The 19,707-nt window shown below is 42.3% G+C and overlaps 1 protein-coding gene across 1 annotated transcript in view; it reads left to right on the top strand.

Annotated features, from left to right (window-relative positions):
* Positions 1–14,871, top strand: part of LOC106572710 (histone lysine demethylase PHF8-like) — a 32,019-nt gene extending 17,148 nt beyond the window's left edge. Inside the window, 8 exon segments of the mRNA XM_014147117.2 lie at positions 1,480–1,687; positions 1,969–2,315; positions 9,755–9,835; positions 10,014–10,123; positions 10,452–10,562; positions 10,564–10,734; positions 10,736–10,817; positions 11,054–14,871. Coding sequence (XP_014002592.2) covers positions 1,480–1,687; positions 1,969–2,315; positions 9,755–9,835; positions 10,014–10,123; positions 10,452–10,562; positions 10,564–10,734; positions 10,736–10,817; positions 11,054–11,142 — 1,199 coding nt within the window. The 3' untranslated portion in view covers positions 11,143–14,871.
* The last annotated feature ends 4,836 nt before the right edge of the window (positions 14,872–19,707 follow it).

Below are 19,707 nucleotides of genomic sequence, written 5' to 3'. Positions count from 1 at the left end.
CATACCCCAGAGAGGTTAACCTCTCTAGGGTCGGCGGGACGAAATCGTCCCACCTACGTAACAGCCAGTGGAATCCTGTGGCGCGTTATTCAAATACCTTAGAAATGCTATTACTTCAATTTCTCAAACATATGACTATTTTACACCATTTTAAAGACAAGACTCTTGTTAATCTAACCACACTGTCCGATTTCAAAAAGGCTTTACAACGAAAGCAAAACAATAGATTTGACACCCAGGCACAAATAATCAGACACCCATTTTTCAAGCTAGCATATAATGTCACATAAACCCAAACCACAGCTAAATGCAGCACTAACCTTTGATCTTCATCAGATGACAACCCTAGGACATTATGTTATACAATACATGCATGTTTTGTTCAATCAAGTTCATATTTATATCAAAAACCAGCTTTTTACATTAGCATGTGACGTTCAGAACTAGCATACCCCCCGCAAACTTCCAGTGAATTTACTAAATTACTCACGATAAACGTTCACAAAAAACATAACAATTATTTAAAAAATTATAGATACAGAACTCCTCTATGCACTCGATATGTCCGATTTTAAAATAGCTTTTCGGTGAAAGCACATTTTGCAATATTCTGAGTAGATAGCCCGGCATCACAGGGCTAGCTATTTAGACACCCAGCAAGTTTAGCCCTCACCAAAGTCAGATTTACTATAAGAAAAATTGTATTACCTTTGCTGTTCTTTGTCAGAATGCACTCCCAGGACTTCTACTTCAATAACAAATGTTGGTTTGGTTCAAAATAATCCATAGTTATATCCAAATAGCGGCGTTTTGTTCGTGCGTTCAAGACACTATCCGAAGTGTAAATAAGGGTCACACGCACGACGCGTTTCGTGACAAAAAGAATTCTAAATATTCCATTACCGTACTTCAAAGCATGTCAACCGCTGTTTAAAATCCATTTTTCTGCCATTTTTCTCGTAAAAAAGCGATAATATTCAGACCGGGAAAGCGTGTTTACGTTCAAAGAGAGAGAAAATAAAAGCATGGGATCCCCTCGTGCACGAGCATGAGTCTCATAGTACTGTGACCGGCCACTATCCAAACGCGCTAATGTTTTTCAGCCAGGGGCTGCCTCGATATCATTCAGCTTTTTCCCGGGTTCTGAGAGCCTATGGGAGCCGTAGGAAGTGTCACGTTACAGCAAAGATCCTCAGTTTTCAATAAACAGAGCCAAGAAGAACAAGAACTTGTCACAGGCCACTTCCTGCATGGAATCTTCTCAGGTTTTTGCCTGCCGTATGAGTTACGTTATACTCACAGACACCATTCAAACAGTTTTAGAAACTTGAGGGTGTTTTCTATCCAAAGCCAATAATTATATGCATATTCTAGTTACTGGGCAGGAGTAGTAACCAGATTAAATCGGGTACGTTTTTTATCCGGCCGTGCAAATACTGCCCCCTATCCCCAACAGGTTAACAACCCTTGTCCCCTCAGGTCTCCCCCGGAAGCTACCAAGGGCCAAGCCTTGCTCTGACCCCCATCGCATCAGGGAACCCGGAGAGGTGGACTTCGACATTGAAGAGGACTACACTACAGATGAGGAGGAGACCATGACTGTCCATGGAGTGAAGGGTGGAGCCGGGGGCATCCTGGACCTGCTGAAGGCCAGCAAACAGGTGGCAGGGCTGGACTCTGCTCTCAGGTAGGACCTGCCTCGCAGTTCCAGACACCTAATCAGCACTCTGAATACATTTTGTTTGACTATCATGTCTTTTATTTTTTATCTTTCTGACGTCAAGTGGATAATGGAGCCAATGAAATGTGGAAGATTAATGTTTTACTCTTTGCTTCCATTAACATTACTGAGAAGCTTGGACGACTTGCGTAATCAAAGTTTTTGCTACAGATCTTATTAGAATTCTTACTTAAATTACATTTAGTTGTTTGTGGCGAATCTTGATCACTCACCTCTCTACCCTCCAGTGAGGAAGCGCCAGCCTCTCCCAGCACACGAGAAGCCATTCAGGGCATGCTCTCCATGGCCAACCCTCCCTCCTCTTCCTCCTCTTCTTCGTCCTCCTCCTCTTCCTCACCTCTCTCCGTCTCTGGAGGACTGTCTGAGGGACTGGGATTAGTCAAAGAGAAAGGAGGGAGAGCCGTGTGGGTGACAGGAAACAATAAGAGCAGAACAGGAAGCGCCTCTAAAGAGAAGACGACGTTCCAGCGCCCCGGGAAACGGCCTGTCAAGCGGCCGGCCCGTCACCTTAGTGATGAGGAGAGCACAGATGAGCAGGAGACTCTTGGCACCTGTTTTAAAGATGCAGAGTATGGTGAGTCATAGGCTGTGTGCGTCCATATGACACCCTAGTCCCTATATAATGTACTACTATTAACCAGGGACTTGTTTCCATTCAGCCACAAGAATTAGTGAGGTCGGGCACTAATGTTGGGCGATTAGGCCTGGCTCACAGTCGTCATTCCAGTTCATCGCAAATGTGTTCGATGGGGTTGAGGGCAGGGCTCTGTGCAGGGCAGTCAAGTTCTTCCACACCGATCTCAACAAACCATTTCTGTATGGACCTCTCTTTGTGCATGGGGGCATTGTCCTGCTGAAATGGGAAAGGGCCTTCCCCAAACTGTTGCCACAAAGTTGGAAGTGCAGTGTCATTGTATGCTGTAGATTTAAGATTTCGATTCATTGGAACTAAGGGGCCTAGACCAAACCATGAAAAACAGCCCCAGAACATTATTCCTCATCCACCAAACTTTACTGTTGGCACTATGCATTCGGGCGTGGGCGTGTGTATAGATATCCAGTGCATTCGGAAAGTATTCAGACCTTTTTTGACTTTTTACATATTTTGTTACGTTACAGCCTTATTCTAAAATGAATCAATCTACACACAGTACTCCATAATGATAAAACCATAACAGGTTTTTAGACATTTTTGCAAATGTATTAAAAATAAAAAACGGGTATCTTATTTACATGAGACTCAATTGAGCTCAGGTGCATCCTGTTTCCATTGATCATCTTTGAGATGTTTATACAACTTGAATGGAGTCCACCTGTGGTAAATTCTAATGATTTGGACATGATTTTGAAAGGCACACACGTCTATATTAGGTCCCACAGTTGACAGTGCATGTCAGAGCAAAACCAAGCCATTGTCTGTAGAGTTCTGAGACGGGACTGTGTTGAGGCACAGATCTGGGGAAGGGTACCAAAACATTTCTGCAGCATTGAAGGTCCCCAAGAACACAGTGGCCTCCATCATTCTTAAATGGAAGAAGTTTGGGTCCACCAAGATCTTCCTAGAGCTGGCCGCCCAACCAAACTGAGCAATCGGGGAAGATGGGCCTTGGTCAGGGAGGGGACCAAGAACCCAATGGTCACTCTGACAGAGCTCCAGAGTTCCTCTGTGGAGATGGGAGAACCTTCCAGAAGGACAACCATCTCTGCATCGTCTCTACAGAAAATAAATAATTTTGGCAATTTAATAAAAATATACTTTATGGAAAGCTTAACTTCCTCTAGCCTTATGGAGGCACCGCCTACGCTCTCGTGTCTTACGCACGGTCCCCAGCCCCTAATAGCCTACAGCTGCTCGCTCTGTGCCTCTCTCTCTCTCCCTTCCGGCAATGGCTCCGGTTTAACCCCCTAGAGTCGATTGACACACCGTTGCTTGAGAGTGATTAGAGCAGGGGTTCTTAAACTTTTTCAGCCTCGGACTCAAATGAGAGATTCTGTGTTTTCCTGGGACCCAGACCTATGAAAACATGCAACTATACGTAAATATCGCTACATTCCATTGCCCTTATTCCATCCTAAAACAAATGCAATGAAATATCCATATAAATATCTATTCATGTTTATTTTTCCCTTTAAACAACTCTTACATATCAATCAAATGTGTCTATAAAGCCCTTTTTACATCAGCTGATGTCACAAAGTGCTATACAGAAACCCAGCCTAAAACCCCAAACAGCAAGCAATGCAGATGTAGAAGCATGGTGGCTAGGAAAAACTCCCTAGAAAGGCAGGAACCTAGGAAGAAACCTAGAGGAACCAGGCTCTGAGGGGTGGCCAGTCCTCTTCTGGCTGTGCCGGGTGGAGATTATAACAGTGGCAAGATGTTCAAATGTTCATAGAAGACCAGCAGGGTCATATAATAATAATAATCACAGTGGTTGTAGAGGATGCAGCAGGTCAGCACCTCAGTAGTAAATGTCATTTGTTTTTTCATAGCCAATCATTCAGAGTTAGAGTCGAAAACAGCACGTCCGGGACAAGGTAGCACGTCCGGGACAAGGTAGCACGTCCGGGACAAGGTAGCACGTCCGGGACAAGGTAGCACGTCCGGGACAAGGTAGCAGGTCCGGGACAAGGTAGCACATCCGGTGAACAGGTCAGGGTTCCATAGCCGCAGGCACAACAGTTGAAACTGTAGCAGCAGCACAACCAGGTGGACTGGGGACAGCAAGGAGTCATCAGGCCTGGTAGTTCTGAGGCATGGTCCTAGGGCTCAGGTCCTCTGAGAGGGAGAGAGAATTAGAGGGAGCATACTTAAATTCACACAGGATAAGACAGGAAAAATGCTCCAGATATAACAGACTGACCCTAGCCCCCCCGACACAAACTATTGCAGCATAAATACTGGAGGCTGAGACAGGAGGGGTAGGGGGACACTGTGGCCCCGTCCGACGATACCTGTGGACAGGGCCAAACAGGATATAACCCCACCCACTTTGCCAAAGCACAGCCCCCACACCACTAGAGGGATATCAACAGACCAACTTACTACCCTGAGTCCAGGCTGAGTATAGACCCCACACCACTAGAGGGATATCAACAGACCAGGCTGAGTATAGACCCCACACCACTAGAGGGATATCAACAGACCACCAACTTACTACCCTGAGACATGGTTGAGTATAGACCCCACACCACTAGAGGGATATCAACAGACCAGGCTGAGTATAGACCCCACACCACTAGAGGGATATCAACAGACCAGGCTGAGTATAGACCCCACACCACTAGAGGGATATCAACAGACCACCAACCTACTACCCTGAGACCAGGCTGAGTATAGACCCCACACCACTAGAGGGATATCAACAGACCACCAACCTACTACCCTGAGACCAGGCTGAGTATAGACCCCACACCACTAGAGGGATATCAACAGACCACCAACCTACTACCCTGAGACCAGGCTGAGTATAGACCCCACACCACTAGAGGGATATCAACAGACCAGGCTGAGTATAGACCCCACACCACTAGAGGGATATCAACAGACCAGGCTGAGTATAGACCCCACACCACTAGAGGGATATCAACTAGACCAGGCTGAGTATAGACCCCACACCACTAGAGGGATATCAACAGACCACTTAACCCCACACCACTAGTACAACCAGACCAGGCTGAGTATAGACCCCACACCACTAGAGGGATATCAACAGACCAGGCTGAGTATAGACCCCACACCACTAGAGGGATATCAACAGACCAGGCTGAGTATAGACCCCACACCACTAGAGGGATATCAACAGACCAGGCTGAGTATAGACCCCACACCACTAGAGGGATATCAACAGACCAGGCTGAGTATAGACCCCACACCACTAGAGGGATATCAACAGACCACCAACCTACTACCCTGAGACCAGGCTGAGTATAGACCCCACACCACTAGAGGGATATCAACAGACCACCAACCTACTACCCTGAGACCAGGCTGAGTATAGACCCCACACCACTAGAGGGATATCAACAGACCACCAACCTACTACCCTGAGACCAGGCTGAGTATAGACCCCACACCACTAGAGGGATATCAACAGACCACCAACCTACTACCCTGAGACCAGGCTGAGTATAGACCCCACACCACTAGAGGGATATCAACAGACCAGGCTGAGTATAGACCACGAAGATCACCTCCACACGAACCCGAGGGTGATTTAGAGCAGGGGTTCTGGAATAATCTGTCTAGGTTGGAACTGTTGCTGTTAAAATACAATAAATCATTTTCAATCTGAACTGGAATAAACTGAACACACGCACAGGCTTTTTGATAATGCAACACGAAGTAACAGTACAGATGAAAAATGATCAGGCCAACTGTACATCTTACTGTAGAAATTCTTGTTGAAAACAGGTCTAGGTTGGAACTGTTGCTTTTAAAATACTAGTAATCATTTTGTATTCTGAACTGGAATAAACTGATTGATCGCATCACACAGATGTAGACCAGAACACACACACAGTTCTGATGAGAGGTGTGTGGCTAGTTAGTTTTCAAGAAACAGGTCTATTCTGGGCTTCGTTTTTAACAGTGTAACCCAGAGGTCATGCTCAGCATTGAGTCTGTTCCTTTACTTGTTTCTTAAGTATGCCAGAGTTGAGAACCCTGACTTGCATAGGTATGTGGTGCCAAACTGGACCAGAACATCAGCCAGGCAGGAGACCGCTTCCTGCTGTAGATGAACAACTCAGAACTGTGTGTGTGTGTGTTTGCCTCAACAAGCATCAGGCTTCAATCAGTTTATTCCAGTTCAGAATACAAATTATACAAACGTTCCAACCTAGATTTGTTTAACCACAATTTCACAATGATATACCCATATAAATATCTATTCATGTTTATTTGCACAAGGCCAGGGGAATGTTTGAAAGAGAAACTCACATCTACTACTATGAGCGAGTACTCTGCTTATCATCACCTATTATAAAATGACAACAATGCCTTGCTAGCTGACTTCCACTGTCGAAGCACTGTTTCCTGAAACATTCTGCCCTGTTTTGAAAGAACTCCCTGGGTTTACCGTCATGCTCTGGATGTTTGGCCAGAACGTGTTGCTTTTTATTCATCCGTTTGTTTTGAGAGACTCATTACTAACGAAATGCACAAAACATATTGTAATGACCAGGCTAGATCACAAAGGAACAATTGTCCAGACAGAGGATGGAGTTTACGAATTCACGTTTATTAACCCAACTCCACACAGGCTGTTTGGCCATAGCTCACGTCAAATATATGAAAGATACCCTATAAAACAACCGTGACCTTCTCTTGTGAAGACCAGACGTAAGCGAGAGAACAATGGCTAAACTTGGCCTTAACTTGCAATGCGCCATTCCGAGACAAACATATGCAGTTGTGGTGTGTTGATTGGGGGAAAACATGTTGGCTGAAAAAGTCTCAAAATAAAGGTGGATAATGTTGTGTAACCAAACAACAAAGTGCTTCCCTAAAAGCTGCCTGGAGTTAAACAAACATCTCTTTTCAGAAAGAGAAAAGCTCAATTATAGCAACAAAATAGCAAAGTAAATTATTTTATCTAGAATATTATAGTTTAGCTTCAGATTGTCATAGAGAGGAATCAATATATGCATCTGAGTCACGTCTCTTGCGGGCATTTTCGAACACGTTTCTACCATAAGGCATCACCGAGTTAAGCATTGTTATAGAACGCTTGATATAATCTGGATATGTTTTATGTATTTATTTACAAATATAAAGCAAACAATACATACCCTTTGTTAAAGAAAAGGGCAAAAGGGATGCGTGATACCCTCATTCAATTGGAGCCCTGGTTTTAACCAAACACACCAAGCCCTTCCCAGACAAGGAGGAATTTTAATCCGTGCATGCGACAGGATTGGAGTGTTTGGCTATACCGAAATCTATGGATAGCATTATTGTGTCTGTCAAACAGGTAGGCTTCCACTTATTTTTTGGAATATGAAGAAATAGGCTCCAATTATATTTAATTCTGTTTATTCCCATAAATGTTGCTGCACGCGTGCATATATAGGAGGTCCCTTACCAGGCAGAAATGAATTTTATTTGAACCCCTGCATCGGAGAGTTACAATGTTGCTGTCACTATACAGCGAACTACCTATAGTAGGAAACCTGGTTTGTTATTAGAATATCCCACCTGTTATCACACATGGCACGACCCCATAGTTGTTACAATTACAATAAAAAATAACACTTGTATAACATATTTAACATATGTTTTAATATTCCTGTGTAACTGTAAAAAGAAATAGTAAGATCATTAGAACTTTGGGAACAAGTGCTTTCATAAATGCATGGCGCGCCTCGTTTCACTGGAGCAGTGTAAAATAAGCTTTATGTCAATGACCCAGCCTTAACGAATTGTGTTTATGTACACATCGAATTTGATCGTCCAACATCATTTACAGCATTTATTTATTTCGTCACCGCCTAGAGTGGTCTCTTTCCTCTGCTGTATTTCAGTCAGCGATGTTTTCTCTCGGGGTGGCTGTCCATGGTCCTGAAATCAAATCAACTGTTTGCTTGGACACCAGCCTTATCTCCAGCTCCTTCCACTTCTGGAAACTATCTAGGTGGTCATGTGACTTCTCATGCGAGCTGAGGTGGCACAGATTCTTCCAGTCCCTTTTCCATTCCTGACCAGCGCAGATTTTCACTCGTCTGAAAAATATTTGCAGTAAAAACAGAAGGCTGTATCGTTTTGCTTGGAATAGACAAGCCATGGTCTCCACTCTCTCCCAGTTCGCCATCCTCCTATTGTAGTGGGCCACCGAAAACTTTAGCTGCCCCTCTCTTGGGAAATCCCCCTCCTTATCCTGATGTGGCCCAGCCTGCACGAACATACCCCGTAAAGATCCATTCATATATTTTGGCCACTCACTGGAATCTTTTATGTTTTTTGCCCTGCGAAGACCCTACTATCTTGGACCCGGACTCCGATTCGTCGCTCCTTGTCCCCGATGACGGTGGTGGTGGTGGTGCTGCTGCTGCTAAATCCAACTCCCAGTCAAAAAAACATTAAAGATCCCAGTGAGTGGCCAAAATAGGAATGGATCTTTACGGGATATGATCGTGCAGGCTGGGCCACATCAGGATAAGGAGGGGAATCTCGGCGAATGAATGGCCTGGCCTCGTAGGCTTGTCATTCTCCACACCTGCTGATGGACATTCACCAGCCAATTTCTTTTTTCTCATTTTTATTTTATTTATTTTTTATATTCGCTTCCTGATAGTTTATCTTAAACATGGTAGCAAGTTGTTTCAAATCTCTATAGATCACTTTTAGCTACGACTCATGGATATCATTTTTGCTATCTAACGTTAACAGGCTAGGTTACGCTACCGCCTTAATCACTAATCATCCTCATCACACACAAACATAATTTTTTTTTTTAAATATCCATTTCATTGGCAGCAATGCTATGAGCTGGTGTCTGGGGTGCCGCTGGCGGTGTAGGAGCCTATCGGGGGCGCTGGTGGGTGGCAGCCAATTGTCAAAATGCAGCCCCAAATTCAAGTGCCGCCATAGGTGCCTGCCTAATCTTGCCCAATGGGAGGGCCGGCCCTGGTTGCGACCAATACTTTAAAGGCTGGATTAGAGGGACAAGAGAGCGCCAAGTACCAGGCCATTAGAAAGTTTGGTAGGCTACCCATCAACACAGTTCCTTTGCACAGTTTTGGGATTATGGGGTTACCGTGACCAACGGTCACAGGGAATTTGACATAGGTCATGACTCTTGACTGCCAGTGTGGCGTTAATATGTCACCGCAACAACCCTAGTCTCAAATATGCACACTCTGCCTAACTGGTTCCCGGGCGAGCTAAAAACAAACACACACACATTTTAGCTTGTCTAAGTCATGGTCCAATCAGGGCACTATGGATGCTTAACTAAATGTGAATGATCCAATGATGTCACAGTCATTATCCTTGACTGTCTGTGTTTTCAGTCTATCCGTCCTTAGAGTCTGATGAGGAGGACCAGGTCAAGAGGAAGAGGAACTGGGGCGACACTCCTTGGAGCCCCAAAGGTACTCATTATTGAGGTCCCTGAATATTGGACAGTGGACATATTCCATCACCAAATCAGCAAAGGAAATGTGTTGATACTTAGTTTAACATTTTAGAACCATTGGTAGGGGGATGCTCCAAATAAAGTGTTACCAATCATTTGATTAATTCCACAAAAATCTTCTCTTGTTCCCTCAGCCCGGGTGACCCCCACCCTGCCCAAACAGGAGCGCCCAGTAAGGGATGGGGCCAGAGTGGCGTCTGTAGAGACTGGCCTCGCTGCAGCTGCTGCCAAACTGGCACAACAGGTGAGAGTGGACATATGTTGGAGGAGGATCTACTTTTAGCAATAAATAAGCTTTTAAAATGTAATTCCATTGTCCAAGTGTTGCTGTATCTCCTCTCCACTTCTACGGGCAGTTTGGGACAAGTTAAAGTTCTGAGAGAGGAAGGGCTGTTAGCACTAGTGCTTTTTTTTTACTAAATCTTATAGGCATCCAAATAGATAAGACAACCATCAAAGAAATGTTTTCCCTCAACTGTCAATTGAGAGCCAAATGTCAAAATGCCGTGCTCCAAGGAACTAGGGAAGCTGAGTGCGTGTCAACTGATTTGTTTGTTTATTCATTCATCCAGGAGATCCAGAAACCCACCAAGAGGAAGTACACCAAAAAGCCCCGCCCTGTTGCCCCACCACAGCCCCTTCCTCAGGCTGAGCCGTCCCCTCCCTCCCCCCCCTCGGGCCCCGGAGCCTCCCACCCCTGACTTCAGCCCTGAGCGGAGGATGGAGTGCTATTCTGCCAGTCTACTGGACCATGAGTACACGGCAGGCCCTGGCCCATTCGGCCCTGGAGGCCCCAGAGGGAGTGCTGCTATGGCTCCTGGGGTGTTCCTCACCTCCAGACGACCCTCCCTCTCCCCCCCAGAACAGCAGCACTTACTCCCCCTCAGCAGCCTCCACTGCTGGGCTAGCCAGCCCCGGCAGTATTGGAGCTTGTGGAGGTAAGTACACAAACACAACATCACAGCACATAGACATGAGTTGTGTTCATTAGGGCACACAACGGAAAACGTTTCTAAGCATTTTGCAATGGAAAATGATTATTACATGTCCAGATAGTCCCTCACTGTGTGTCTGTTTTCTTCCATTTGGTGCCTAATGAACAAGACCCTGCACATTGACATTCACAAATGTGACAAACTATTTTCTTACCCATTGCCTTCTTCCTTCATCTCAGGGAAACGTCCAAAGAAAGGACTTGCAACAGCAAAACAGAGACTAGGAAAGATTCTGAAAATACACCGCAATGGGAAGCTTCTCCTGTGAGAGATGCTTGGGGAGATATAGACGGAGAAAGATTTTTAGGAATGATTTTCAGAGGAAAGATGGATGTAATTTTAAAGAGCACTTGAAGGACGTGACAGCTTTAAGAGACTGTTTATTTTTTGTTCATCTGGTGTCCTCATGTTCCACCCTATACTCCTTCCCAGTCCCCTTTAATAATTAGTCATTGTTTGAATCTATATAGCGCTTTTCTAGCACTGAAATATTCCCATTCTGCTTTGGTACTCTGCTTTCACATTTGGGATTATTCATACCTTCATATGAATATATTGAGAAGCATCTCAACATTTAGTTGGTCATGCACCGCTCAGATCAATGGAAAACATATGGTCAATTAATTGATCTGTCTAATCGTCAATCAAACCATTTAACTTAGATGACGGAATCATGTATTCATCAAATTGGAAATGAAAAATGTCTGAAATCAATTTTAGTTGATAAGTTTATAACCCACGATATGACCCATTCTTCATTTGACGTGGGTCTACTTTGTGTGCACAAGCGCGCATGCTTGAAGGCAACGGGGTGAATATTTTAAATGGGAAATAATGTATTTCCTTACAATTCAGTCAAATGGGATTTTGAGTTCATTTTTAGTTTGAGATTGACTAATTTAGTTGGATTATTTATTTTCAAATAGCTTTTATATTTATTTTGTGGTAGTAGGAATGCTTGCCATTCCCTTTCCAGTTCTGTGTTGTCATCCATGTTCTCACTTTCAACTCTTCAAGTTCACTCCATCTTTTGTATTTATTTGACTAATCTAGGTTGTTCCTTTTATTTATTCACCACCTGGGTTTTTCTTTTTTCCCCATGTACATAGCAACCAAACATTTTTAAAGGCACAGTGCAGTCTGTCTTTTTTCTGTTTTATATATATTTTCACACTGAGGTTGGAATAATATTGTGAAAATGTTGATTATTCCCTTTTAGTGTGCAAGCTGTTTTGAAAAGTCCACCTGGAATTTCAGCCTGTTTTAGTCGGATATTGAGTATTGGCCTGCCTGGTGACTAAATTAGTTAATAGACCAATAAGAAAGAGTTCCAAACCACTGACGACAACAGCTAGTTTTCAGGTTCCCCCTCCCCACTCAGACCACTCCCAGACAGTCCTAGCAAAATGTTTACTTGAGAAATTGCTCTTTTGCAAAAAAAAAAAAAAGTTATTTATTTTTGTACCTTTTTTTTAAATAAAAAAACACTGAAAAGCACCATAAGGTACTTAATTGTTTCCCAGAAAATATGTTATATTGAGAACAGCAACATTGGACCTTTTTTTTTATTATGTGAAACCTGTCACCAGAAGTTCTGCATATATTTCAAGAGATTTCACTTGTGTTTTTGATTCTATTCATTTAACAGACTGGTACCTAGGCTACATTAAACTCACATCTGGATGAAGTTTTGTGATTTTAGATGTGTATATTTTTGAATTGATATAGCCATCTGGTCCATTAGTACTGTTATGACATGAACAGTCTGGTTCCTAATAATCTTCCAATCCACCATGGTTTGTATTCAAGTCTTTAGTATTATACACTTGAGCCAGCAGTTGTAGAATGCATCCCAAATGGTGCCCTATTCTCGTTTGCACTATTTTTGACCAGGGCCCATTTGAGTAGCATACGATTTCAGAAATAGGGTGCTGTTTGGGACGGAGACGTAGAATGTGTTTTATTTAAATTACGTGCTACACATTTAGACATGCAGAGTTGTAGTTTTATCTAAGGATATTGAAGTCGGGAAGCTATGGATTTGATAATGATTCTGAAATGTACATAATTGTTGGAATTTTGTTTTTATATAGTTCAAAGGAAGTTTTTGTTATTTCTTAACATACCTTGTATAAAATACATAAATGTAATATGGAAAACTGTATGCAATAGTCTAAAGTATAGGTTTTTTTTAAATGTATTTGTATGCAGTAATAATTGTCATTCTGTTTAGATGGTTGTTATAATTAAGCAGTAAGGTCCGAGGGCGTGTTGTATATGGCCAATATACCACTGCAAAGGGCTGTTCTTAAGCATGATGCGGCGTGGAGTAGCCGCGGTATATTGGCCATATACTACAAACCCACAAGGTGCCTTATTGCTATTATAAACTGGTTACCAACGTAATTAGAGCACTAAAAATACATGTTTTGTCATACCCGTGGGATATGGTCAGCCAATCAGCATTCAGGACTCGAAGCACCCAATTTATAATGGCAGTAAGGCACCTCGGGGGTGTGTGGTGTACATGGCCAATATACCACGACTAAGGGCTGTTCCTATGCACGACGCAACACAGAGTGCCTGGACACAGCCCTTATGGTATATTGGCCATATACCATAAACGCCTGAGGTGCCTTATTGCTGTTATAAACAGGTTACCAATGTAATTAGAACAGTAAAAAAGTATTTTAAAATTTGTCATACCCGTGGTATATAGTCTGATATACCTTGGCTTTCAGCCAATCTGCATTTAGGGCTGGAACCACCCAGTTTATAATGAAGTTTATGTTCTCAGTAGCTCTGCTCTTATTGTTTGATTTGTTTCCCTTATGTTATCATTTAGTATTAATAATATTTACCCTTGTCAATGTATATGTTAGATGTGAAAAGCATTGACCTGGAGGAGATATACTTTCCTTTTCTTATTATTTGTGTGGCCTGCAGTTGTTCCCCAGTACCAAAAAGGCCCTGTACTCACTCATGTTGCACTACTGATGTACAGCGCATTTAACAGAATGGTTGTGTGATATACAACAGTTTGTCTGTACAAAGTTTCTCCACATAACTTCTGTAATAATTCTTGTGCTAAAAAAAACTTTGTACCACAACAGTTGTATGAAATGTGTTGTACATAATTTGTACAACCTGAGTATACAAGACCAAATAGTGCAACCTTTTAGTGGGCCAGTACTGTTACATTGTTTGTTTTACTACACTTTTCTCTGCAGTTGACCCCTGTCTTAAACCATACCTGGGTTAAAATACTATTTGAAATCATTCAAAATACTTTAGCTGTGCTCGATTTGAGCTTGCCTGTTGCAATGAAACCAATAGAAGTCCCAATAGTGCAAACCCTCCCACCAGACCTGGCAATCCAGGCAGGCTAAAGCAAACGCTTAAAGTATTTGAAACATTAGAAATAGTGTTTCAACTCAGATCTGTTTTCTACCAGTTTTAAAAGCTTCATAGCTGGACAGATGGTGGCGACACTGAAACGCACATCAATCTCAACTGTATGTTCAAGATGAATGGTTCTGACTGCTATTATTGTAATGATATTAAAAAAAAGGAACATTTTGCATTGTATTAAACACACCAATACTTTACATGTATTTGGACGTACATTTTTTTCCCCCTTCCTATAGCATTTCTACCAAGGACTTTCAGAGGATATGTCTGCACCATCCCTTATTCTTTGTCATTGCAAGGAAGGCATTTGATTTATATTTTTTTATAAGTATATCACTGAGCCATTGCTATTTTATATTGGGATGGTTTATTATAGTGTGGATCACAGTTTCTCTCAGGGTTTTATTTTGTATCTATATTGTGCTTATTAGCTAATGGTGATACTTACATTTACACAAGCTGTAGAAAAATATCTCTCACATTTGTATTCCATGTACTGAATTAAATGTCAGGTAATTATCCATCTGGTTTTCAGAGCTTGAATGTTCATATTAAGTGGAATTAAATCATATACTTTCAAAGGTCAGTCGTATGTTTCAATGTGATTGTCTGACTCATTTCATAATTATTGAGGAATTGTTTCTCAGACCGGTCTCAAGCTGGCAACCCGAGGGCTGCTGGGCTCGTATTCACAAAGTGTGCTGATTTTTAAGTCCCTCCTGTCCATATAATCTTATCTAAAAGGCTAAACTGATCCTATATCAGCACTAAGGTACTGTTGTGCCCTGGAGCAAGGGACTTAATCCCTAAACTGCTCTCCATCTAGAGGTGCTGCTCTGTGGCTGACCCTGTAAATCTTAGTGTGTGTGTGTGTGTGTCACAAGATGGGCAATAAAGTAACTATTCAATAGTTAAGGCCCAGTGCAGTCACAAATGAGATTTTACAGTGTCTTCAAAGTATTCATATCCCTTGACTTATTCCATTTTTTTTTTTTTTACAGCCTGAATTCAAAATGGATTAAATAGCCGTCTTTTCTCTTACTCATCTACACATGAAAAAATTATATTTAGTAAATTTTACATACAGGCTGTAAAACAACAAAATGCAGAAAAAGTCAAGGGGTGTTAATACTTTCTGAAGACACTATTTATATTTCCACACTATAAAGTTGGAATAATCCTGTGAATTAATGAAAATTATGATGATGCCCTTTTTTAATATAAGAGATGTTTAAAAAGATGGCCTGATATTTCAGCCTGTTTTGGTGGGGAGTTTTGGTAAAAAAAAAGAAAAATGGCGTTCCAAACATTTTCATGCGAATATGATCAAATCTGCATAAATAAAAGAAGCGCATTTTACATCAATTTTACTTGTTGCGGAGAAAAGTCTGTGCGTGAAGAAATGGGGCACAACTTTTGCGGTTAAATTCCCAAGTACCAAATAAAAAATACAATTTAACTCTACTGATGGTTTTGTCACTAAAATGCTGCATAAGGAGGCCTGCATCTTGTCGGAGAGATAGGTAGGAGCAAGTCCATGTAAAGCTTTGTATTCATTTTTCCATCCGGGATTTTAGAAATATTTTATATAAGGTCTGTGTTTCGTGTAGACTTACCCTGGTGAAACGTTTTGCTAACTGCCCAAAGTCTCGGACAAGGTCACTTATCAATAATTAGCATTGTAAAACAATTTTTTAAAAACATATTGGCGAATATATCGAAAAAACTCACCTGGTCCGAGATAATTACACAGCTATCAAAACACTACGCTTAGGTAAGCCTACACCAAATACACAATTAATTAGATCGTTTAAATTGATTCACGATGTGAAAAATGAATGGAACCATTTCCAGCCATTTATTGGTATTATGACACGTCCACTGTGGCGGACAAAAGGACAGGCACCCCCAAGTGTCTGACCAGCTCTGCTGTGTAGCAACCTAGCAGTGCCAAAAGCCCTGGTCTGTTCTTCGAGGTTTAACGTCAGTTGGCATTCCATAAATGTTGCATTACCGCCACCTACTAGACTGGAGTACAACTCCCGAATACTTTGCTTCTAGCACTACACTCACAAAAATAACTAAATAAATAATAAATCAAATGATAAAGAATAACACCACCCTACTCCACTATTTAAATCTATTTAGTCTTACCGAGGGTTGCACATTTTGTGGAATATTCAGAGGTGGAAACTTTCAGTGGGAATTAACAGGATTGGCATTGGATATATTTACCATATATGGAGGCAGAAACATAAACCTTTATCATAAGTAGACATTGCAAAAGATGAAATCCTTCCAATAGAAATAAAAAAAAACAATGTAGTTAAGAATTGAATTTTAATTAAATGAGTTGACTCTTCATTGTGGGCGGCAGGGTAGCCTAGTGGTTAAAGCGTTGGACTAGTAACCAAAAGGTTGCAAGTTCAAATCCCCGAGCTGACAAAGTAAAAATCTGTCCTTCTGCCCCTGGTCAAGGCAGTTAACTGTTCCTAGGCCGTCATTCAAAATAAGAATTTGTTCTTAACTGACTTGCCTAGTTAAATAAAGGTAAAATATGAGATTTCACTGAACAACAAAAGAAAGGGAATATTGAATGATCCCCAATGATCCATCTCCCAAAAACAATGGAACCAATATACAGTTAGGAAAGCAAAGGCTAGCTTTTTCAAACAGAAATTTGCATCCTGTAGCACAAACTCCAAAAACTTCTGGGACACTGTAAAGTCCATGGAGAATAAGAGCACCTCATCCCAGCTGCCCACTGCACTGAGGTGGTGACATCAGCTAAAGAAAGAACTTCAAAATCTGGACCCCTACAAATCAGCCTTGCTAGACAATCTGGACCCTCTCTTTCTAAAATTATCCACCGAAATTGTTGCAACCCCTATTACTAGCCTGTTCAATCTCTCTTTTGTATCGTCTGAGATTCCCAAAGTATGGAATGCTGCCGCGATCATCCCCCTTTTCAAAGGGGGAGAACCTCTAGACCCAAACTGCTACAGACCTATATCTATCCTACCCTGCCTTTCTAAGGTCTTCGAAAGCCAAGTTAACAAACAGATCACCGACCATTTCGAATCCCGCCGTACCTTCTCCGCTATGCAATCTCGTTTCCGAGCTGGTCATGGGTGCACCTCAGCCACGCTCAAGGTCCTAAACGATATCATGAGACAATACTGTGCAGCTGTATTCATCGACCTGGCCAAGGCTTTCGAATCTGTCAATCACCACATTGTTATCGGCAGACTCAACAGCCATGGTTTCTCAAATGACTTCCTCACCTGGTTCACCAACTACTTCTCAGACAGAGTTCAGTGTGTCAAATCAGAGGCCCTGTTGTGCGGACCTCTGGCGGTCTCTATGGGGGTGCCACAGGGTTCACTCCTCGGGCCGAGTCTTTTCTCTGTATACATCAATGATGTCGCTCTTGCTGCTGGTGATTCTCTGATCCACCTCTATGCAGACGACACCATTCTGTATACTTCTGGCCCTTCTTTGGACACTGTTAACTAACCTCCAGACGAGCTTCAATGCTATACAACTCTCCTTCTGTGGCCTCCAACTGCTCTTAAATGCAAGTAAAACTAAATGCATGCTCTTCAACCGATCGCTGCCCACACCTGCCCGCCCGTCCAGCATCACTACTCTGGACGGTTCTGACTTACAATATGTGGACAACTACAAATACCTAGGTGTCTGGTTAGACTGTAAACTCTCCTTCCAAACTCACATTAAGCATCTCCAATCCAAAATTAAATCTAGAAACGGCTTCCTTTTTCGCTACAAAGCCTCCTTCACTCATGCTGCCAAACATACCCTCGTAAAACTGACCATCCTACCGATCCTTAACTTCGGCGATGTAATTTACAAAATAGCCTCCAACACTCTACTCAGCAAATTGGATGCAGTCTATCATAGTGCCATCCATTTTGTCACCAAAGCCCCATATACTAACCACCACTGCGACCTGCATGCTCTTGTTGGCTGGCCTTGGCTTCATATTCGTCGCCAAAACCACTGGCTCCAGGTCATCTATAAGTCTTTGCTAGGTAAAGCCCTGTCTTATCTCAGCTCACTGGTCACCATAGCAGCACCCACTCGTAGCACGCTCTCCAGCAGGTATATTTCACTGGTCACCCCCAAAGCCAATTCATCCTTCGGGCTGCCTTTCCTTCCAGTTTTCTGCTGCCAATGACTGGGATGAACTGCAAAAACCAATGGATTGCCACCGACGACGATATATATGAATGGATAAAGATTTCGATCACATGACACCATTCATTCCTATGTGAAGACTCATTGAAGCCAAATTAAATTGGTTAAGATGGCGTCTCGAGGACACATAACATCTGTTACAAACCGGCTCAGAGTTCGCAACAAAAGGGAGACAACGTGGAGACAAGGAGTATCAAAATATATATTTATTAAATAAAGTAACTAAGTAATTAACAATGGTGTGTGTAATCAGTAGTGTAAGTGAGTGTTTTGCATACCTGAATGTAATAATGCAGAGTGTTGAAAGGTGCCAAGGCAAGCAAACAACCCCCAAAAAATAAAAAAATAAATTAAAATAACACAACTACCAAAAACAACAAGGTGTCTGCATGGAGAGAGTCCCCACAATGACAGTGGAAGAGGTCTCTTTATCCTGGGACACACCCGAGCCCAGGTGTTTCCCATGTAGCTGACGACCCTTCCAACTCCGCCCACTGGCATCCTAATAAGGAAACAAGAACAAAGAGAGAAAATACGGCAGACAGAATGGGAGGGTCGTCACACATCACAGAGTTTCTAAACCCAGAGGCGCAACATCACAAGACTTCCGGGAATGCTTGCGAAACAGACTAAGCAGACCAGGTCTGAGAAGTCAATAAGATGCATTTTAAATCATTCCTTGACAGTTTTTCATTTTCATCAAAAACAACTTCATATGGAAGGAGTGCATTTGATTTGATGGCTTGCACATGTGCAGTTCAGCACGAGACGACCGTTTGATGTATACAAACCCTGGATTGCTGATGCTATGTATGTCTTTTATTTAACCTTTATTTGACATTTAATTATGTTAAGTATTTAATATTGGCACTCCCTAGTAGGAGCAATCCTCCATAGCAATTAATGGAATTATACGCTATTTCAATTAAATCAGGGATGGGCAACTGGCGGCCTGCGGACCAAATATATATATATATAATATATATATAATATATACAGTGTGTTTTTTTGTTGTTGGGGGAACTCAGTCGGGGTCTCAACTTACTTTCAGAATAATAGAATACACAAGGTGCAATTTCGAAATTTGGTTGTGCATCAACAGTCACTCAATTAGCCCATGTCAGCTAAAATGTTTTTAGAATTTATCTAGCGGCCAGCTATCTAAACTTGTAGTAAGCATGGTTGAATTACTAACTGGGGTGGG

The sequence above is a fragment of the Salmo salar genome, chromosome ssa15 (assembly GCF_905237065.1).
Source record: "Salmo salar chromosome ssa15, Ssal_v3.1, whole genome shotgun sequence".
Taxonomy (NCBI): domain Eukaryota; kingdom Metazoa; phylum Chordata; class Actinopteri; order Salmoniformes; family Salmonidae; genus Salmo; species Salmo salar.
The sequence above is the reverse complement of the archived record's forward strand: the minus strand, read 5'-3'. Positions and strand labels throughout refer to the sequence as shown.